Source organism: Salvia splendens, chromosome 13 (genome assembly GCF_004379255.2).
Source record: "Salvia splendens isolate huo1 chromosome 13, SspV2, whole genome shotgun sequence".
Classification (NCBI taxonomy): Eukaryota; Viridiplantae; Streptophyta; class Magnoliopsida; order Lamiales; family Lamiaceae; genus Salvia; species Salvia splendens.
Genome location: NC_056044.1, coordinates 28,681,629 through 28,704,668, shown reverse-complemented (window position 1 = coordinate 28,704,668; position 23,040 = coordinate 28,681,629). Strand labels below are relative to the sequence as shown.

General features: G+C 37.2%; 3 protein-coding genes across 4 annotated transcripts; 1 reads left to right on the top strand and 2 right to left on the bottom strand.

The window, feature by feature from the left end:
- The first annotated feature begins 2,749 nt into the window (after positions 1-2,749).
- Positions 2,750-13,540, top strand: LOC121762151 (uncharacterized ATP-dependent helicase YprA-like). 2 transcript variants are annotated; one of them, XM_042157951.1, is made up of 27 exons: positions 2,750-3,028; positions 3,313-4,044; positions 4,613-4,688; positions 4,813-4,916; positions 6,141-6,296; positions 6,536-6,604; positions 6,707-6,829; positions 6,919-7,068; positions 7,155-7,286; positions 7,377-7,456; positions 7,607-7,701; positions 7,785-7,852; positions 8,068-8,169; positions 8,265-8,338; positions 9,193-9,300; positions 9,384-9,459; positions 9,777-9,913; positions 10,000-10,159; positions 10,295-10,465; positions 10,607-10,723; positions 11,315-11,470; positions 12,083-12,250; positions 12,391-12,503; positions 12,659-12,782; positions 12,981-13,076; positions 13,173-13,229; positions 13,302-13,540. In XM_042157951.1, exons 1-27 carry the CDS (start codon positions 2,861-2,863, stop codon positions 13,359-13,361), a joined length of 3,672 nt encoding a protein of 1,223 aa, XP_042013885.1. In that variant the 5' UTR covers positions 2,750-2,860; the 3' UTR covers positions 13,362-13,540. The 2 variants fall into 2 exon arrangements, with proteins under 2 accessions (XP_042013885.1, XP_042013884.1); XM_042157950.1 differs by having other exon boundaries at positions 10,286-10,465.
- A 786-nt stretch (positions 13,541-14,326) lies between these two features.
- On the bottom strand, positions 14,327-18,521 carry LOC121760120 (hexosyltransferase GAUT11-like). Its single transcript, XM_042155734.1, has 2 exons — positions 17,864-18,521; positions 14,327-15,916 (listed from the first exon to the last, which is right to left on the bottom strand). Exons 1-2 carry the CDS (start codon positions 18,017-18,019, stop codon positions 14,462-14,464), a joined length of 1,611 nt encoding a protein of 536 aa, XP_042011668.1. The 5' UTR covers positions 18,020-18,521; the 3' UTR covers positions 14,327-14,461.
- Positions 18,522-19,365: 844 nt separating this feature from the next.
- Positions 19,366-19,929, bottom strand: LOC121762045. Its single transcript, XM_042157797.1, is given in 2 exon segments — positions 19,366-19,691; positions 19,758-19,929. Coding segments are annotated over 2 exon segments (498 nt in total).
- Positions 19,930-23,040: the final 3,111 nt, after the last annotated feature.

The following is a 23,040-nucleotide window of genomic DNA, read 5'->3' as shown; positions in this document are numbered from 1 at the left end:
CCCTTCAAATTCAGCACATAGCCATTACTAAATTTTAAACACACTGTGCCAATGCCAAGGATTTCACACTTCTTGTCATCAGCCATTGACACATAAGTATTTGAAACAGGCTTCATATCAGAAAACACTTCCTTGAAGGGGCTCACATGAAAAGTACATCCAGAATCACACAACCAGTCATTTGAAGTATAAGGGCACATAGGGGAGGCATTGATTTTCAACAAATCATGCACCATAAACACAGATTCATTGTCAGTTTCATACTTAACCATACTGGCAATGTTTTCAATCTGAGAACTGTTATTATTATGGTGAGGAGGCTTATGCTTCTTAGGCTTGGTACATTCCTTTTTATAATGTCCAGTTTCTCCACAATTGTAACATTTTCTGAAGGATTTAGGGTCCCTACTATTGGATATGGACCTAAATTTCTTCCTTGAGTTGGATCTGTTATTAGAACCACCATTTGATTCATATCCCCCTCTTGAATTAGACCTACCCCTAACATTAAACACTTTATTGGCAGTAGATTTGTCAGAACCCCTTTCCCTCAGATCAAGTTCCTTAGATTTAAGGGAGCTAATTATTAAATCAAGATGAGCAGAGTCTCTGCCATATTTAATGGCAGCCTTTACATCACTATAGGAATCAGGTATGGCATTCATTAGAGCAATACTTGTATATTCATCAATTGTTTTATCACCTGATCTCTTAATATCTTGCACAAGTTTCTGAAATCTATCCACATTATCATCTATATCCTTAGACAAATCAAGTTTGAATTTAAACAGCTTTTCAAGTAAATACATTCTTGAGGACATAGAAGTTTCTGTAAACAGAGTATCAAGGAGTTTCCACATTTCAGAGGCAGATTCAACATGATCAACTTTCCTAATCACAGAGTCAGATAAATTGAGAATAATAGTGGCTCTAGCCAACAAATTCATTTCATCTTGCTTTTCAGGAGAAACATCATCAGACAAAGTACCATCAACAGACTTGAAAACCTTTTGCTGAATCAAAATACACTTCAATTTTTGTTTCCAAATCATAAAGCCATTTTTTCCATTGAATGGAACCAAACCAATGGGCTGAGACATTTTGGACACCAATTCAGCCAAAACACAGTGAGCAAGGTAAGAACACACAACTCTGCACACAATAGGGAAAAGAGACATGCAGGCAAGGGCCTAACACAGATTTTCACAGAAAGAGCACAAAAGAACACGAAGTCAAGTACCCAGAGGGCAGTAACAGCTATCTGAACAAAAAAAAAAAAAAAAAAATTTCTCAAGAACACAAAGGAACACACCATACACACAGGTCAAGCCCAAATCCCTGACTGTCACGAGCAGCACTGGCTAAGGCTATCCCAGTTCGCAAGCACTCACTCTTGGAGGGCGCAGGGGGTCACTTAGGCAGTATATGTGCTTGGTGGCCAGGTAATAAGGGGTCAGAGAGATAAGAAAAACAACAAACAAGCACGGAAGCAGGTAAACACAGAGAAAACAACGGATATAAGCCTAAAACCTTGCCAAGGTTTACTACCAGCAGCAAAAGCCCAAACCTAGGGTGGCTCTAAACAGAAAAAACAAGAAAACAGAGAGAGTCACAGCCAATTTACCCGAGCAAACCCCCACTCGAGGGAGGGTTCCACTTGCCCACCTCCTTAATGCGACTCGGCGTGCCGGAATCGTCCCCCCGTGGCTCTGATACCACTGTAGGGATCAGACGAATTCCGGATTCACTATTTACCGAGACCTCTTTGGTCTTGTTACAAGATGGCTCAGTCAAACCATCAACCAAGCGACTGATATGTACAAAAGATCTAGCTATTACAGTCAAGATACACAATAGCTATTACAGACTAAGTCCTTGTGCTTAATCAATTCAAGACAAGCATCAATAACCCTGCACACTCAACAAAACCTTGTTAGTATCACAAGATAATAGATCCAAACGGATCTGGTACAATAAAGGCAGAATACCGAAAGAAATCACAAAGAAAACAACAATCAACGGCTCAGCCACCCGCCGATGATACAAGCCTATTCTCCAGAACACAGATCCAAAGGAGCACAGCTGAATCTGCCGGTGATTGACCTCACACTCCAGATTCTAAGCCTAACAGACTCCTACACCTCAGATCTACATCGTTCGAGAACAACCTCGCACAGAAACACTCCAAACAGAAACCCTAGTTCCCACCCAACACTAGCAACCGAAATAGTTGCTTCCTCTATTACTGTAGCAAGATCTGAAGCACTTTCAACCGTGCAAGATCACACAGAATCACCAGAGAACCGTCGGAGAAGAAGGGAAGAAGAAGAAGAGTCGAAGAACTCTGAGAGAGAGATATATATCCGAAGAGAGAGAGTGTAGAGTATTGAATGAGATAGAGAATCAGGAGACTCACACACATAACAAGCACACCCTACAATCCGAAGGCTGAGAGCCATGATCCGGGTGGGAGAACACGTGGTTGCATCTGGAGTGGAAGTCATGAGTCTTGGGCCAGGCCCAAATCAGCAATGCATGGGCCAGAGACTAAAACCAGCCCAAATGAGAGTCCACCAAATATTCAACCATACTAATAAAATTTATAAATTCAATAACCGATATAAAATTGATAAATAGAGGCAAATTGAAGTATTAACATTAAATTAAATAAAATATCGATAAATAGAGACAAATTGAATTATTAACACTAAATTAAATAAATAAAAAATGAAAATATGGCTTTCAAGAAACCCTCATATCCCCGCCAAATAGGTTTCCACAGTAATGCAAAATTTCCCTCGAAATCAATAACGTGAAAACGTAGATAAAATTGGAGAATTAACTGAAATTTTCTGAGGAAATGGATGATCGGAGTGGATTTGAGAAGGAAATCGAAGTCCGCAGTTTGATGGGTGACTCTATTCGAGTATCAATTGAACCAACAAACACCATTCACGACCTAAAGCTCCGCCTCAGGCAATGTTTCCTCCCGATTGCTTTTGCCCCAGATTTCCACCTTTTCCACAAGGTAACATTTTCAACTTTTTTGTTTAGATTTTGCATTGTTGCTTGATTTTTAATATGCAATTTTAGATAAAGTATTGCTTCTGAATTCAGAGTTTGGAGCGGGAAGTGAGTTGTTTTTTTTTGATGCTTGATAGAGATGGAGCTATGAATTTCTGATTTTGTATTGAATTTGTATATGGTGCTTACTGATTGGATTGTTGAACTGTAGAGTATGTTTTTTGTTTTCTATATTTGTTGTTGCTGCTGCTGATTTGATGCATGTTTAAACTGTTTTGTTGGTTGCAGGGTGTGAAATTGGATTTGCAGAGTGAGATCAGTAGCTATTCGATTGGGGTTGCGGATTTTTTTGTTACAGTGCCGTTTGTAAAAAAGAACAGGAAACATAGGCAAAGAGTCGAAGCATCTGAAACAGTCCCCAAAGACTCAAACAGCAATGATAGGTTGCCGAAAGACTCAGCTGAGTTAGTTTGGTCTGACTTGATGCAAGACCTTTCTTGTTTTCAGGACATGCCTAACCATGAAAAGCTAGCTGAGCCTAAGGAGACGTCCAAGAACTCCGAAAATGAGAATGCCTATGAGATGAGAACACCGACTATGAAGAGACAGAAGAAAGTGTCCAATAAGGACAAACAAAAGCCATCCTGTGATGCCTTAAACATATTGCAAACATCTGGTGATGGCATGCTTGATGAACATACTCTTCAAAAATTTCTTAAATTTGTAGATTCTTCTAGTTGTGTAAGTGAGCTGGCCACAGGGTCTTGTGTGATGAGAGAAGCTGCCGCAGTTGTGGGATGCAAGTTAGACTCTTGTGAGAGTAGTTCATGCTTGTGTCCGCTGTGGTTGAAGGACATGATGAAAACTTTCATTTTAGTAAATGTTTACTCGGCATACCTTCAGCTGTCGCAGAAACAGATCACTGTTGCTGCAGTTATGGAACCACTGGAGCAAATTCATAAATTTGGATATCACCATGGCATTGCAGATCTAGAGCAACTCTCTCGATTATGTCCTCAGGTGATTCTTCTGATTGCTCTAACTGCGCTTGCATAGCTCAAACTGATAATTGAGGTCCTTTTTCCACTAGAATAGGGTTTGAAATATGTCAGTCACTGTCTTGGTGAAGTCTTGTAATTTTAACGCCCTTTTCTTTTTGGTAGCAAATATTAGTCTTGTGAATTTCAATTGATGTATGGTGCTCTTAACCAAGAAATTACTCTTCGCTATTTTATTTTTGAACTGTCAACAACAAGTACTTATATGCTATTTTTGGGTTATATGTTGTCAGTTCATCTGTTCTTTTGTTTTCTTCGTTTAGGAAATTTCTCAGCTCAGCTTGATGTGGCTTTCTTCTGTGCACTCAGAATCTTGACAAATAACCACTCAACTATTTAAGCCTCTCGGTTAATCTTTCCAGATATTGATCAGTTTTAAGAATTTTTCAGAGCACCACACTCAGATTTCTTCCTTTCCTTCTCTCGTTATTTGTTGCTTTTCTCTCCAGTCATTCGTGAGGCAACTGCAGTATATCATTACTCTCTTCAATCCATAATAACCATGTTTTCCTTGTTCATATACCTCTTAGGTGATACTTATTGTCGAGAAAGAAGAAGAGGCAGCAAACATACGCGATGCCCTTGTAATATATAAGTCTTCGTTAGGTAAAAATTGTCAGCTTGACTGTCAACTTGTAGTACCTTTTCACTCAATTGACCAATAAACTATAAGTTTAGTATGCTCTGGATGCAACACAAGCAATCTCAATTTATCTTCTACATTTTGAAGTGGAAACTGGAAAAAGGTTGTCTAAGTCAAAGGTTGTTAGTTCGATGAAGAAAAGAGAAGCTTCTTTCAGAGCTATTCTTACAGAACCAGCAAAGTTACTCATGGTACTTCAGTTTCCTTCTCCCTTATTGCTGTAATATTTTGATTCGAATCCTATTTTCTTTCACTGTTGAGTTATATTGTGGACTTATTGGAACTTTTTTTTTCTTTTCAACTTTGTTGAGCTATTAAAATAATTAATTTAACTGCTACTCTAAATGAAGCTAGATATACTTGGCAAAATGACCTTTTTATCCTAAATATATGCAAATGCTGTAAATGAATCATCAAGGAAAATTCAGCCGATTACCATGCGGAGAAAGATAGTGCTCTCCTAGTCTCTTAGAATCTGGTGCCTTAAGTTACTATAAGTCATCTATGTATGACAAACAATTATCACTATGTTGTTAGCTCATCATTACTATCATCCAGCTTCTTAAGTTAGAGGTGGGTTCAAATGCATCCTACTGACATATTTCTTGTCATGTAGAATTAAGAACTTAGTGTCAAGCTTGCTATGAGACCAAATCTTCTAAAAGCATGTAGCCTTCTACTAATAGAGAGATAATGAATCAATATTAATTATCTTAAACCAATGTTATCAAATAGCAGATATGGCGGTGCCATGGCGCTATGACATGGCGTTCGGTGATGGAAACGCCATAGTACTATGGCGCTGCCATAGCACCGCCATATCTGCCATTTGACAACATTGCGTGTGTACTGCATTTAGGAATGAGGCATTATGCAAGAAACATGGAGATTAGAGTTGTATTTTATGCTTTTTAATTGTTTTAATAGTTTTAGATGTTATATTTTTATTATTTTCTAATTTTTGAATTATATATAAATATATAAGTATTATTTTATTTATTTAATTATTGACCGCCATATCCGCCATACTAATACGCCATATCCCTGTGGCGGTTTTTAGGCGAACCGCCATAAGCCGCCATACGAGATTGATAATATTGTCTTCAACTAATATGTCCCATCACATGAAGAAACTTACTTTGTAGTTAACAGATGCAAACTATCTGACTGGAGGAATAAAGAACTGATTAGGAAATGTTTAATGGTGTGAGTCATCTTCAGGACTTTTATCACCTAGCCATTCTAACTGAGATCCTCCAACCACTGAAGTAAGTAATATGAATTTAGGAAGAAGTTCAGATAAGTGTATCTCTGAAGAAGGAATTAATAGCATTGAAACATGTGAAAGCCATACTTCTCCTGACACAATAGTGTTTGCTTATCCAGTGACTGAATGCTGAAACATTAAAATGCAGATTAAAAATGGAGTACGGACGGTTGAGTCTTTGTCACTGGACGATCTTATGGTCTTTCTGAATGAAAAAAAATTTGAAGCTGCAGAAAGTGAAGTAAAACGAGAGAGGAGAAGATCTGCGGCTTCAACTGCTTGTTCATATCAAGTAAATTGTCATGTAAGCAAAATCTCTTCTGGAAATCTACTATCCGTGGTTAATCTTGAAAAACTGATGAAAAACCGGATTATCTAAATAAGTAGTATAAGTTTTGGAGGGAATTCACTTAATATTTAAAAGTTGCCAAGTATTTGAAATAATTCTTTGTGGAAACATTGTTCCTGTCAAGCACTGATGTCATATTTTATCACGGAATGAACCTTTTGAATGTTGACAATGGTGTTATTATGATCAAACAGGAGACAAATTCATTACAACCAGAGGAAATGGTTGGGCATCTAAAAAGCAATCTAGGTTCTCGTGGACAGGTTTGCACCTTGCATCCCCCTCTCCCCCCTTTTTTTATATTGCTGCATGCATCTGATATTTCCTTAAAATGATGACATTGACATTGTAATTATATGGTACAGGTGGTTCACATTGAAAATATTAGTGGCCGGAGTGCCAAGTATGCTGAAATACCTTCTCAGCTTTCTGAAAATGTGAAGTTTGCATTGGAGCGTGTAGGAATTACTAAGTTGTATAGCCACCAAGTAAGGAATCATGTTTTCTAGTAATGAAATGGATCCCTTCTTATACTGTAAGTTCCCGTGCATCTGCTTAACTGTGATTGAATGTGCAGGCCAAGTCAATTCAAGCCTCCCTAGCTGGTAAAAATGTGATTGTGGCAACCATGACATCTAGTGGGAAATCCCTTTGTTATAATATTCCAGTTTTAGAAATGTTGTCCCATAATCCATTAGCTTGTGCTTTGTATCTGTTCCCTACAAAGGTTTGTTGCCTCATATCTGTAAATTCAGTTTTCTGTTTCAGTTTTTTATTTTTTAATTCATTTTAATTGACTCGACTTACAAACAGGCTTTGGCTCAAGATCAAATGAGAGCTTTGTTGTCTGTTAGCAAAGGACTTGACGATAGCCTAAATATTGGTATATACGATGGGGACACTTCTATGGAAGATAGACTTTGGCTTCGGGATAATGCCCGTCTGGTACATCTGAACCATTTCTCCTTTAAATAGGATGGATTCTCTAGTATAGCCATCACTTTTAGTACTAAACTTTCATTCAATAATATGCAGTTAATCACAAATCCAGACATGTTACATGTCTCAATTTTACCGTTCCATGGGCAATTTAGGCGAATATTGTCAAATCTTAGGTAGTTAATTTGCTGCTTATGTACGTAACTTTGCAAATTCATTCTTTCTGTTCTGTCTGTATGTACCAGTAAGTTTTTTCCATCATCTCATTTTATCAGCTGTTACAGCATTTTATATGTACTCCTAACTTTTATTTTTTCCAAGGACAGGTTTGTTGTTATTGACGAAGCTCATTCTTATAAGGGGGCATTTGGTAGTCATGCTGCTCTAATATTCAGACGGCTTCGTCGAATCTGTTCTCACGGTACGCCCAAATTCTTGTAATATAAGTGGGTTATGGGTTTGAGTTTATTTTCATCATACCTTTTAAGCTGACCTCATATCCAGTTTATAGCAGCGATCCTTCTTTCATATTCAGTACTGCAACTTCTGCCAATCCGCAGGAGCACGCTATGGTACTATTTCAGTTCAAAATATTTGATTCTCATCTTCATTCAAGCTTCATCTCATTCTTAAATAGTACTTGGAGGCAAGGCAATTGAAAGCTTTGTTTGTATGTTCTAGGAACTTCCTATCGGTTTATATAGGTTCTTAAGATTTTCCATGTGCCTGAGTTCATATTTCAAATTTGCTGTTATGTACCTTGCTTCACTTCTAAATGTTATTCCAGGAACTAGCTAATCTACCGGCAGTTGAAGTGATTGCAGATGATGGTAGCCCTTCTGCCTTAAAGCTTTTTATGCTCTGGAATCCTCCTTTATGCCTGAAAACTGTGAGCGTTTCTTATTTGGTCTACCCAACTTCCATTCAGAATTTCTTTGGTTTGAATTAAGTTAAAAACCTTCTTGCATACTTTCTGTTTGCTAGGTTTGGAAGAGAACAAAGGCCAGCTTGGGAGCAAACAAATCCGTTAATAAAGTTGTGGTAGATGGACGCTCAAGGTGAGACGCTGTACCTTAATGGCCTCTACCATGTTGATTGTTCGTAAGATGATGTTTTTGGATTGACTTATAATGGTCTGCAATTTTAGATTTGTTTATTAATTTCTGTTTTATTACCATTCTCTAAAATAGCAAAAACTCATCTTGTCATCAGCTTGATGATGATATGGAAAATGGTCTCTTGATGGGATTAATGTAGAGGCTCACTGATAAAATGCTGATAGGGTATAAATTTCACTGAAAGCTAGAAATTACCCTGGAAGCGTCAAGCATAAAATGTGGATGTGTTATACTTAGGACTTCAATCTGACATAATGGTGGAAAAAATAAGCATGTTATCAATTCGCTACCCGTCTTTGATCCAATTTTCACCAGTTCCAATTTATGAAAGATCATCACTTGTTCAATTTGGGGTTGGAAACTTGCTAGATGGCCTAGTAGGGGTGGGCATAGTAACTTATTGACATTAGCCTTTGGCTCCTGATATTGCTGCTAGCATTAGGGTGGGTGCTTAAAATAGGTTGTTAACTTTGTGTCTGTTAAGGATGTTTAGGTTTTAAGGACCAAGATATGTTATGAATGGATTGTCACCCTGGATTCTGAGAACTATAAATATTAAAGAAGCGTTGGAAGATAATCCACCATATAACTGATAGTTTGATGTAGGATCTTCTGTAGATTTCATTTTCTTCCGTTAAGAAACAAAAAATATCACTAAAGAAAAAGCAGTATGATGATGAGAAATCCCTAAAATATAGTGGATCTAGTCCTATCTAGATAATAAAGGACCTTATATACACTTTCTTGAATAAATTTATATAATTTGATGTCTATTAAATCTGATTATTTTGCAGCCCTATCTTGGAAGTTTCACAACTCTTTGCAGAAATGGTTCAGCATGGTCTACGTTGTATTGCCTTCTGTAAAACACGCAAACTTTGTGAACTTGTTCTCTGCTACACGTAGGTGTAACATCTACATTTCAGATGCTTGGAGTTAATTTTCATGGGGGTTATAACTTTTTATTTATTTTGATTGCATAAAGGCGTGAAATTCTTCAGAACTCCGCACCTCATCTAGTAAATAAAGTATATTCCTACCGTGGGGGCTATGTCGCTGAGGTCAGTTTCTTGTTCATGAGTATTCAGTATATTCAACATATCGGGGGTGCCTAATCACAAGTACTCCTACACACCCAATTATGCGCATCCATATGTTTAAATGGGAATTATCTTATTTGGATCCTCATTGTTATGTGCGCTGTATTATTCATGGGGCTTCTTTTGGTAAACTTAGTTCCAATCATTCTCAACATACAAGATTGATACTCCAAAACTACATGCATTTGGGGGCCTGCTTTAGTTTGACCAACTAATTTTTCAATTGTTGTGATAAGCCCTAGTAGTATCTTCTGCTGTTAACTGTCTCATTGGAATAGGACAGGAGAAGAATTGAAAGTGATTTCTTCAATGGCAATATATGTGGTGTTGCTGCCACAAGTGCCCTTGAGTTAGGCATCGATGTAGGAGAAATTGATGTCACACTGCATCTTGGATTCCCTGGTAGCATAGCAAGGTACATAATTAATCCATGGTTGATCATATCGGTTTCGATCTAGCTGATTTATGTTGCCTGTTATTTTTTAATCATTTTGTATCTAGTATGTGGCAACAAGCTGGAAGATCGGGAAGAAGAGGAAAGCCATCACTTTCTATATATGTTGCATTTGAAGGGGCATTAGATCAGTACTTCATGAAGTTTCCAAATAAACTTTTCAGGGGATCAATTGAATGTTGCCGTGTTGATCCTAATAATGATCAGGTTTATTTACATGCACAGTTTTGCTTCATTTTGTATTATGCTATAGGAATCTCAATTATGAAGGATGGGAAGTGGTAATTTTGTAGGTTATTGCTTAAATGGCTGCCTACTTGTATTCCCTTTTAGGTGCTGCAGCAACACTTGTCATGTGCTGCTCTTGAACTTCCATTGAGTTTTATTCACGACGTGGATTATTTTGGTCCTGGCTTAGAGAATGCTGTCATGAAACTTAAAAGCAATGGCAACCTGAGCACTGATATGTCGCGTGATTATGCTACTAGAATGTGGACCTACATTGGGCAAGAGGTGATACATATGTGACTAAGCTGGGATGCTTTTCTATATGTTCTAGCGAATTGACTGTCAGTAAATGCTTAATATTTCTGTATCCAATGCCAACTCGTTACCCAACTCATAATCTTAACTACCTCTTATTTTCCTGTTCAGAGATCTCCATCAAGTGCTGTAAGTATTAGAGCCATAGAGACTGTGAGATATAAAGTAATTGACAAGCTAAATGATAAAGTCCTTGAAGAAATTGAAGAAAGCAAAGCATTCTTTCAGGTAATGGAGAAATCACGTTTGTGTGTATTACTTTCCTGACCTTGATACCCATTAGTCATTTTTTCCTAAAGAGACTGGGTAAATATTTGAAAAGAAAAAACTACCTAATACTCCTTCCATCCACGGATAGTACACAACAATTACTATATTTGGTTCCACAAAAAGTACGCAACTTTCCCTTTTGGATTGTTGAGGAAGAAGACAAAATTCAAGCACTAGAACTTAAAAAAGGGAACTAAGACATAAAATGTTCAAGATAGGAGTTTAGATTAGATGTAGATTACTGTTTGTTAAATCTATATCCTGTAGATCAGTCCTTGAGCTGGTAAGATACTATTTATTAAGTAACTATGCTGAAATCTTGTCTATCTATTGTATTAATTGCAAAAGTTCAGCGGTTTCTTCCCAAGAATTCACTTGTAAACCAGTGAATGTAACGTATAATGATCACATATTTGAGATATGTTCTTTTGCTTTGACTTCTAAGTTTTGAATTATGTTTTATTCACACCTGCTCTTTAGATTCTTGACATGTTTATACCTGCACTTTTTCTGCATTGTTTGTGGGCCCTCATGTCTGCATTCATACAGGTTTATGAAGGTGCTGTATATATGAATCAGGGGAAAACCTATCTTGTAAAGCAGTTGGATTTATCAAGTAAAATTGCTTGGTGCCTACTAGCTGACGTGAAGTACTATACAAAAACTCGCGATTACACAGATATTCATGTGATTGGTGGTGACATTGTACGTAAAAGCTGATACTTTTCTTTCTGGTCTCTTCTGCTTTGACTCTCTATGTGGGATCTAGAATAATTTTTACATGTTATTTTGTTCTATGAATAGGGGCTATATAATGTTGGTTGAGAAGAACATACTTAAAGCAATCGATTTAGAATATTCCAGAAGTTTGGCTATTTTTCCAATATCATGGTTAAAAGAAAATGAGAATTGGCCAGCCTTGGAGTTGGCTATATTGATACATCATTTGGAAACTTTCACCTCTGATCTTTTAAGATATAATGCAGACATCTTATGTGAACTTCACTTGAGCTTTCTCAAAGATGAAATAATGTTCAATCTTTCTTCATTCTGCAAGAGACTCCTCCACAGAGTAATCATAAGATTCCCCTCTTACCACTTTTAAAACTCCGATCCCTTCATTGTTAGATGACAACTTTTGTCTGCAGATTTTCCTAGTTCAGTCTAGTGAAATCCTTCGTGATTGTTTCCTATCATTTAAGAGTTGTCATTAAGACTTATGTCATTGAAAACATGTCACTATATCACTTGTCTTGTGCTATCTGAACATCAACTTCTGGCAGTTTCCTAATTAATTGTTCATATGTCACTTTATAGGCCTATCCAGCTCGAATGGCTAATGGTCAGTTCGCCAAAACAACTGCCCAGGCACATATTTGCACAGTAACAACTACTTGGTTTGGGTTTCGCCGCATATGCCGAAGAAGCAATCAGGTTATCGATACTGTGGAACTCTCCCTTCCGGATTACACCTATGAATCGCAGGTACATGGCTTGGAGGCTTTACTTTTTATAGATATCTATCACCTAATACTTGTTTGTGTGCATTGTCAGTTTTTTATAGTTACTACCTCCATATTTCAAATCTTTGTTATTCTTATAATTCTTACATTATTCGATACTAGGCTGTTTGGATTCGAGTTCCACAATCAGTAAAGACAGCAGTTGAGGCTTTACATTACTCATTTGATGGCGGATTACATGCTGCTGGGAACGCTCTTATTAATGTAGTTCCTCTGTGAGTTCTTTGTATTCCACCATGTGAATTGTGATAATATGCTTCTTTGACTCTCAGTTAGTAAACCTGGATCATCAACTTTAAAATGTTTTCTTTTCCACCCTTAGATTGCAATTGGTTATGTTTGTCATGCTCATGATTAAGTTTGTTGGCAGATTTGTCATATGTAACCAATCTGACATAGCGTCAGAGTGTGCAAATCCTCACGATAGTCGCTATGTTCCTGAAAGGATTCTACTTTATGATCCTCATCCTGGAGGGGCAGGCATTTCAAGGAAGGTACACCGTTGAAGACATTTATACTATACATTCTGCTCTATAGATTGGAATCAAATAGCTGAAAAAGCCTCTCTTTTCATGTCAACTGAGTGATTCGATCTTTGAATTATGCAAGTTCTCGAACAAAAGATTCCAGGATATTTTATAAGAGAAAACATTCCAGAATATGCCAACTGATGACCATTTTACATATTTCAGCTTCAGCCTCATTTTCTGGATATGATGACTGCTGCTTTAGAACTGCTTTCGTCATGCCACTGCTCGGCCGATGGCGGCTGTCCAAACTGCGTGCAGGTCCGTATTGGACCACAGCTTTCTTAACTACTTTAAAATCGTGTATTCGTTTTTGTTCCAGCGTAAATATACATTGGCTTTTCTGTCGTGTACCAGCATTGCACCGAGTACAACGAGGTTCTACACAAGGATGCTGCCATAATGATAATCAAGGTTTGTTTAAAACCATTTGTTGTTAAGTAGATTGATTATCCAGCTGGTTACTGAACTGCTTCTTTTGCACAGGGTGTTTTAGATGCTGAGCGATCCAACTTACAGAAAAACGATGATTCTTCCGTTTGTTGATTTGCAAGTTTTCATTGGAAAGAATGCCAATTTTTTTTATTGTTTATATTAGTTTGATGATTCCTTCATTGATCATCCTTACATCAAATGTTGTTTGACATAAGGTGGAAGTGTAACCCATTATACAATGTCCTAAAAAAAGCGTCAATTATTGAAGAAAAGTGATAATTATTCTTTTACTACCTTGCTAGAAAGCGTGAGTAATCCTAAAGAAAAGTTTCAATTATCTTGTAGTGAAACAAAAGTGATAATGTCATATATGTCCCCACTCTGCGGACGTACACCTCATTTCTTTCATGTCTCTTTCATTTTATTCAACAAGTTGAGGTTGTGGAGACGAATTGAACATAATGTGTAGTGGCAGATTCAAAACATTATTTTAGAGGTAGATTTATTGGATAGAAACGATTTGCAATGGAGACAATGTTTTCGCTTTAATGATAAGTAAATCTCACAGAGTTGGCTTTAAAATTTTCAAAAACGACGCCGACTAGGTAACATGAAGCCAATGCACAACACCTTACTACAACTCTAGAATGACAAGCGCAATATATAATTAATAACTCCTGCTAAAACGCTCTACTTTATTATCTCCCCACTTAACAAACACAACAACATAAAATTCTGTGTTGGAAAAGAAATACTCCCTCCGTCCCAAGATAAGCGACTCACGTTCCTTTTTGAGACGTCCCAAGATAAGTGAGTCATTTCCTTTTTTGACATTTTCTTTCTACTTTATTAACTCTATTACTTTATTCACTTTTCACTTTCCTAACAAAACCCCATTTTCTTAAATCCCGTGCTTATCTTGGGATGAAGGGAGAGTACAGTAAAAGGTAAATAGAAAATATATTTGTGGACAGTTTGCAGAAGCTGGACTACCAAAAGTGAAAATCTGACTACTAATGTTACCAGTTTCCTTTCTATTGTATGATGACAAAATGTCCATATATAGTAGCTTCAAATGAGTAAGAAGAAAAAAGTTTCCTCATAAATGTCAAAATTTTCTATTTCGGTGGGGCTACACTAAAGCAATCGATTTTCTGAACATTTCAAAGTAATTAAATTAAATACCTGCAATACTCAAAGCTTGATGATTATCAACTTGTGACACACTCCTGCAGATATTGGTGGCTCTGATTCAAATACTGTTCCCACAGAGTCTTATACCTGCCTATACTCAGCTTCAGCCAGGGCTTCATGTTCCCGTTAAAGTGAACGACGGCTGCAGTCTCTATTAACCGGTTATCAATATTCATATCGTAGCCTAGCCCCAACACATGCCATCTCCGGTCAAGTGGCTCGGTCAATCCATATAAAGCCAGCAGCCCAGGAGGGAGAGTGCCGAGCTTCCAAAGTGACCTATCGATGTTCCTCTCCTGCCAGTAATGGTATTTTGCTGTCACATTCTCTTTTCTCCAACCAACCAAGTCGAAAACGTTCATGCCAAACGCCCATCCACAGGCCTGAGGATCGAATTTGGCGCTGATAAGTGGATTCGAGAAATTGAGATATCTGTAGTATCGGTGGAAGGCTTCCAGGCATGTCTCGACAGCACCGTTCATATTCCCATGCAAGTCAAGTGAGAAGAGAGGCGTCAGATCCTTCTGAACTACAACATCATCGTCAAGAAAGACTACCTTCTCCAGCTGAGGATAAATCTCTGGGATGTAGAAACGGAGATGGTTCAACAGAGAGAGGTACTTTGGGTTACGGAACTTGTGTTCAGCGCTGACGTCTGGCAAACTCTCAAAGAAGTATTTCCGCTGGTCTGCATCAAGTAGTTGTTTTACAACAGGCGAGTACGAAGCATTCAGCCAAGTGAAATCTTCGATAGCTTGGACTTCTATGGCAGCACCTTTAAAATCATTACCAAGGAACCAAGCCTGCATTGCCCCATACTTTACCCCATTCGTGACAATATGGAATACAAGCTGCTTCGGGTGTTCAGCATTTGAAATGGTGGAATTGACAACAACTGAAACAGCCAGAAGGTTATCGGAGAATATACAGAAATGGTAAAGGTTATTGTCCACTAGCCGGGGAGAGTTCCTCCTCTCATTTGCAAGCTCCTCTATCGACTTGTCCTGAAGCCAGTTGGATGTGAGTTTGATATCGATGCACTGAAGGTTCTTGGGTATTGATTCGGCCGCCAATTCTCCAAACACGGTGCTCTGAACAGTAGCTGCATTAGCACGCTCTTCAAGTGCTTGAATGTGGGATTTCATTGTCATTATTGTGGTTGCAACATCATAGTGGGCATCTTGTGCCTTGAAAATAAGAGACGACAAACTTTTAATAATCGGTTCAGCTTCTTCTGGAGTTATGGGGTCCTCTCTCTTTGCAGCCTTGGAGAGCAACAACTGGCAACTTCGTATTTTTGTACTGAGTTCCCACGCAAGGTGGAGATTATTATGTTCCTTTGCAATAATAACATAAGCTTTGGCAAGGGTCATTTGCTCGGCTAATTGTCTGGCATATGATCTCGCACTCAATATTTCTTCTGTAAAATTTCTGTTCTCATGAACAGCCCTGTCAATTCGTGGGTTTATCTCCTGGCAAAGGCAGCAATAACTTAATGAACCAAAAAATACAACAAGTGTGAAAGAGTAAACTGATGAGATACATGCATGAGGATCATTTGGAAATTAGAAACCTATGCAATTATTACTCTCAGGATGCAGAGGAAAAACACACACACACACACACACACACAAGTTCCCTCGGATTTCTCATCCTTAAGAAAGTCCCACGATCTCTTTATCAATAACTTTAATCTTCATAATATTCTACTTTATTTAGAAGACCTAGCATGGATATATCGTGCCTATTCACCATAGAGGTGCCAATATACTTATCATCATGAGAGTTGATCTAGAGGCAATATAGCTGAACTAAACAAATCCCATGTTGATGTCAAACCTAGAGGAGAATAAGTATAGAGGCACTCTTTTTTTTGAGAGGGAAATTATAGAAGCATTCTTGCTATAAATATTCTTATAAAAAGTCAGGTACAGACATTCTCTCACTGCAAGATTAGTGGAAAACTGTTTTAAGACAGAACTGTATCATCGAAGTTTACAAAATTGCCTTTTCAATTCTGATAAAGATAAAGGAAATTCAGGCGCTACACATTGAGCTGTATGGTTGAATCAACTAAAAAAATCCACCCTTATTTGCTTAGTAATCTATTCTTGAAACTTCACTTAATATATAAGGACAGTTGGAACTGAAAAGGCCATAGCTTTGCTGCCTCCAAAGCAGCATTAGCATATCAACAAACTTTAATTGCAACTGCAATATATGAAGTTTATGAATATCACAGAATTTGCGTAATGCAGATCAAATTCTATTGAGCATCAGACACCACATGATGAACGCCCCCCCGATTAAATGGTAGTACCCATCTAGCACTGACTAGTTTTCTCATAGAACATACCAAGGAAAATTAATTATAGGACTATCAGCTCAGAAGTGTGACACATGATTTTCCAAAATGTAAACATAAATAAGATGTAAATTTCAATGACCTTGCATGGTTGCATTATACAAAAGATTTTCAGTACTAGAACAATTTTCAATTTGACATCAACTTAAAACAGAATGATGCCCTACCTATTTCATATCTAATTCCAAAGCCCTAAAGTAGAAACTCGAAGAATATTGAAGGACGTCCGAAGGTAATAGCACAACTCACAAACTAATTGAATAGTATTACTCTCTGATCTAGAAGCTAGAAGCTCAAAAAAGAGAGACGGTAATCTTGTATTACTAAATGACTTCACCTTCCGCCAAAGATCACTCATTTCAATAAACAATGTTTAGTGGTATTATCTGAACAGTCTTCAGTTTTCTATTTTCCAGAGAAACAATCAGTTGCGGCCCAGTCCAGGTATTTGGTCATAAATCAGGCATAGGTTAGCCAAAAGATCGATCTAGCTTACCTCACTGCATAGGTTGGAGCATAGACCTAAAATATTAGTACCACAGAGCTATGAGGTACTGATAGTTCCTAATACAAAAGTACTGGTTTCGATGTAGAGTAATAGTATAATGAACTAGTGTACTAATGCACAACATTTGTTGGTATAGAGGGAAATAAATATTAGTATGCACATTGTGAAACCTGAATCTAAAGGCAATTTTTTTTGCAGACACTCGAACCCACAAACTCAACCAGCTCATATCAAAACAGGAAAAAGTATTGTGTTAATCATTCCATCAGCTTGTCCGAATTCCATATATTCATCCCCTAATCCCATCCCATTCACTCACTATACTTATATAGGTGAGACAAACAAAGAAATATTGTGTTAAACGAGATTCAAGCAGGAAGAACAATCATCTTACATAAACAAACTAAATCACAGCTAGATATAGTTTCATTAGATTAATAAGAGAGGTTCATAAGCAAGCATTACTCATCTAATCCCAAGCATTCACTCTAATAAAAAGACAAGACATAAAACCAATCACAACCAATATTGATAGGAAATACTTACCAAAACAGGTTGTTCCACACGATCCACATCTCGGTGATTATGCTGAAAAACAAACAATCCAAAACCTGCAATCAAGAACAAGACAAGCAGCACCCAGATCCAGCACGAAAACCTCCTCCTAACCGGGCGCCGAAAGTCGGTCGCCCGACGGCGCATCTTTCGCCCCAATTCAATGCCCAATTCACAATCTCACGCCGCCCATCGATCAGCCCGGATCAAAGAAGCAGCTAAATCAAGATCCCACCAATCAATTCCCCTCAAAATCAACGACTCCACGCAAAACAAAACCCAGAATGAATACGAGCGGCCCCTCCCAAATGCAGTACTCTGCAATTTCAATTCGTGGGTCTCGGTGATTCTGTATAAATTTGGGTCCCAATTAGAGAAAATTGTTTTTCACTCACACATGAATGCCAGCTTTGTTTACTGAGGGTGAGTGAGTGTGCAAAGAAGGTGAGTTGGCATTTCTAGTTTTGTTCATCAACCAAAAAAAGGGATCGATCTTGGGAAAATCAAATGAAGATTAGATGGAGGGATTCGCACAGAGTGTAGAAATTCCCACAAAGTCTTCACCTTTGGATTTCATCATTTTTTCGTGTTGTATTTCTTGATATTTGAAGAAGATGGTAATACTGCATAAAACTGAAAATGATGTTATTAGTGTATTTTCTTTACATGGAAAATGTATATTAATATATTTTCTGTAATTGCAAGTTGAAATATGAGAGCTTACTTTAACAATCATATTTTGTCATTGTTGGAAAGTTTTAATGAAATGTCGGCAAAAATTAAATGTGAAATCACATGGCCAGGTTAAACTAAAGTACATCTCTCTCTCCGAATAACTTTTTATTATTTGGACCAAAAGAAAAAAGTGCTTTTCTTTATTAAATTAACTTAACTATTAATTTGAAAATAATGGTGTTAAAGATTATGAGCATCTGCATCTTACGATTCAAAATTATTATAATTGGAATTAGACGATTCAAAAATATTATTGAAGCCAATAAGGGCGGTTATGCTTTGATAACGCCGACCTAGTTATGTTATAATCTTGCATCACTATATGTAGATCATAGCATAGGTGCAAGCCCTCTCAGAAAAGCTTGGGGCCGGAAATGTGGTCATCGAGTATAGTGCATGCGGAGAGTCGAGAGAGTGTGTAGAGAAGGAATTCAACCGAAATCCATGGGTTGACTCGGGTAACCGGCAATGCAATAGAGTTAGAATTGCAAATTTATAAGCCCAAAAAAAATCCCAAAAAGAATATCGCTAACTAAATGGCTCGCAATTCGATAGGATTGGCTCAAGAATAGTATGCACAAAAATGTTCAAGGCAATGTATAATGGTTATTGATTGTCTCCTTAGCCTTGTTGAGACTTTTGACAATTTCATACTTCATTTTGTGATCATTATACAAGTTTCAACTTCTCTGAATTTGGATAATTTATTATCCAATAGGTCTCAGAGGTTTGATGAGATGAAGAAATGTGTTAAGAACTTAAGCAAGAAGCCAAAAGTTGTTGTGATGCTTTGTGGTAATTAGATATCCACCACATTTCTTGCTTTTCCTCACTGCAACTGTCATGCAATTAGCATTTTGGATGCAATAATCTACTACATTGCTCTGAGTTGCCTTTCTCATCCAAATCCACAGGTGCCAAAATGGCTCGTTTCGTCGTCCCAAAATGAGCAATGAGACCCTCAATTGTTCCGCTGCTTCAACAATTACCACTCCCTTCTCCTTTCCTTGTCGAATGATAATATCAACGTGCACCTCGGGTCTTCTTAGTTGGCACATATGTTTTGTGGCTTGAAGTAGATGATCTGAAAAATGGTGGTAGTATAACTATAATGGATTGTTATGATAGTTAGAAAGTGACAATCTATGACAGTGCAGGGGAATTAACTATTAAGTACCTTTGGTGGCATTGGCAACATGTAAGAGGATGATCATACCGTGGTTTTGAGCCGTGTGTGAAAGCAGCCATTCGAGAGCACCTTGCGTTTCGTGGCTAGAATCAACCACAACCATGACTCTGTTGCTGGATTCGAACTCTGGCATATACTTGTTGATGCTCAAGTCGAGGATCTCGTGGGATAGGAGGTGGTCGGACTCCTCTTCGGGTCTTGTGAGATTAGCATCTCGGTCGTAGACGTAGTGTTGAAAAGGCAAGCGGATGTGGATGCTCAAATGTTATTGTTACAAATATTTGAATGAGGCTAATTCATATCGAATATGCGTGAGTGCAACTAGGTTTGGTATGCTGCCATGAGTTGGCCGAATCCATACCATGTATTTCAAACCTACGCGCAACCATGAACTGATAGAATGTGTAATAACATTACAAAACTCACTATAATTATTAGTCCCAATTATATTTTTAATTTACTCGAGTCAAATTCGACTATATTTTAATTTTAGATGGTCTTCTTGTACTTATTTTCCAACTAATGGACACTAATTGCCCCATATAAAATCACCCGGCCCTCATTTTCTTGTTTGATGCCTTTATTGAAGGAAGTAATATACTCCCTCCGTCCCATAAAATATATGCACTTTCCATTTTCGTTTGTCCCATAAAAATATGTGCATTCCATTTTTGAAAAGTTATATCAGTTTAATAATGTATGTCGTACTATCCATTAATAAAACTTTAACTTTCATTCTCTTCATCTCTCTTACTTTATCATACCATTCTCCTCATCTCTCTCATTTTACTAATTTTGTCTTAATTCTCGTGTCATACTCATTGCTCATATTTTTATGGGACGAAGGAAGTATGTTTATCTAATAGGAGTACTATTATACTATAAAAAACCTATCATTAATCTAGTAAAACAAGTTTAAGGAAGTAATGTTAATCTAATACTATTATATAAAAAACCTATCATTAATCAACTAAAACAAGTTATCTTAATTAATAATTTTATCTCTATTATCTATCCCTAGGTATCCATTTTCATTGGATGCCAACTGCGTTATTGACAGACATATTCTTCTAGAAGACCAAGAATGAATACAACTATTATGAAATTTCTATGCCATGATTGACGATTAATTGGGAATTGATCATTATAATACAACATGTTATAGGAATTCAAACGACGTGGTTTTATATACTCCCTCCGTCCCTCTGTAGCTGAGTCGTATTTCTTTTTTGGTTGTCCCACTTTAGCTGAGTCATTTCTTATTTTGGTAAAAAGAACCAACTTTTCTTCTCTCTTACTTTATTTCCTCTCCATCTCTCTACCTTTTTCATTTCCTACTTTATTCTTCCTCCACTTAACTTACTTTTAACGCAATTTCTTAAATTTCGTGCCGAAAAGAAACGTCTCTACTATAGAGCAACGGAGGGATAATGTCCTAATGTCCTAATGTCATGATCTCATATATAGTCGTCTTAGCCATAGTTTAATGTAGTGACTATGACACAAGAAGCATGCTCTGAAAAATATTGCTCCATCTGTCCAACATTAGGACTATTTGATTTCGACACAATTTTAAAAAATATTCCAGGAAAGTTGATTGAAAAAGACAATGGAATGTGAGACTCATTTTAATATATTAATTTTATAATAAAATATGAGTAAGAGCATCTCTTATGGCGCCCCTCCGGTAGGACGTCCGGTCGGACACCGGGAAGGGCGACCGGGACGTCCGCCGTTGGGAGGTTGAAGGTCGGATACGGACGTCCCGTGAGGACGTCGGGTGTCCTCGGACGTCCCGGCGACGGGCGGGCGGACGTCCGCCACTGTGGCTTCAAGTCGGACGTCCGGTCGGACGTCCCGTTTTAAATTTTTTTTTTTAAACTCTATATATACGGCTCGTTGAATTTTATTTCATTCGCACCACTTGTGTTAATAACAAGTTTCTCTCTCGGAGGGGTTGACGTGATAATGTATGCATTTTTTTTTACTAGTATGTAAATTTTTTTTTTTCGAATCATGTATGTTTTTTCCGATGCAGTTGTTAATTTTTCCCGTTCGTATTCTCGGTCAAATTTTATTTTCCGTAAACGTAAATTGTTTTATTTGTGAATTTATGATTTTTTTTATTGCGGGATGTCCTAGTGGGAAGGGCGATGGGAAGGGCGGATTATGCAGGGGATATCCTAGTGATGTGGCAATGGGGTGGGATGTCCTAGTGACGTGGCAGTAGGTGTTTTTGGGATGTCCTAGTGGATGTCCGAGTGGGACATCCGCCCACTGGAGATGCTCTAAGAATGAATTAGTTGAATGTGAGATTTATCTATAATTTATAATAAAAGTTAATCAGGATTTCTAATTGCTGACGAACTAAAATGATAGATCGGAATTCCTAATGGCGGACGGATGAGTAGTAATTAAAAATAAAGATAAGATACGGTTTAAGAGTAAATTGCACAATGTATTGTATATTACTAAGACGTAGTATTGTAATTTGTTGAGACATATACGGTGGATAACTCAGGAATGGCGCGTGTGTCGAAGTCAATACACAATATTTATTTGAATATAAACTAGAGTGGAAATTGGATTGAATGTATTAAAAGAATTAATTGGCTGTCAATCTGTCAAATATTAGTGGAATTTGATTTTTTTTATAAATATATAAAATTAGTGTTCAAAATACATAAATTTCCATGTATTCTAGAATATCCCACACAAACTTTGGTTGAGCTAAAATGACGTGACATTAGAAGTTGATAATATGTGACACTGAAGTAGATAAAAGATGAAGTTAAGTGGAAAAAATTGTTTTAATATGAGAGAAGACAAAGTGATTGAGTAAGGTGAAGAAGTACAGTGGATAATAAATTACAAGTACTTAGTTTTAAAAATTAATACTAGTCAATTACTATATCAATGTATTTTAATTTGTAGAAAAGTCAACATTTTTTATCTTTTTCTCCAATAAGTTGCGTGATAAACGGTACATTTAAAATATTACAAAAATTATGTCGAATTCCCAAAATAGGGTAAATGTTATCTTTATTTAGCAAGTACTCCCTCCGTCACTAATTATAAAAAAATTAATTGTCCCAAATTATAGTCTCTCATCCCATTTCAAACTAGTGTACTATGCAAAAATGATGTCAAACCGTAAAATGTACCTTTGCTTATCTTTTCTAATTTTACAAATTTTATAAAAAGTGTAAATTTATCAAAAAGATATTGTCAGGATTCTGTCTAG

Excerpts from the sequence above, each read along its gene's own strand:
- LOC121760120 (XM_042155734.1), bottom strand. The coding sequence starts at position 18,019 with ATGCGCCGTCGGGCGACCGACTTTCGGCGCCCGGTTAGGAGGAGGTTT. Across the intron at positions 15,917-17,863 it reads GTGTGGAACAACCTGTTTTG|GAGATAAACCCACGAATTGA; the intron begins GTAAGTATTTCC and ends TGCCTTTGCCAG.
- LOC121762151 (XM_042157950.1), top strand. The coding sequence starts at position 2,861 with ATGGATGATCGGAGTGGATTTGAGAAGGAAATCGAAGTCCGCAGTTTG. Across the intron at positions 6,605-6,706 it reads ATCTAGGTTCTCGTGGACAG|GTGGTTCACATTGAAAATAT; the intron begins GTTTGCACCTTG and ends TATATGGTACAG. Across the intron at positions 8,339-9,192 it reads GTGGTAGATGGACGCTCAAG|CCCTATCTTGGAAGTTTCAC; the intron begins GTGAGACGCTGT and ends ATTATTTTGCAG.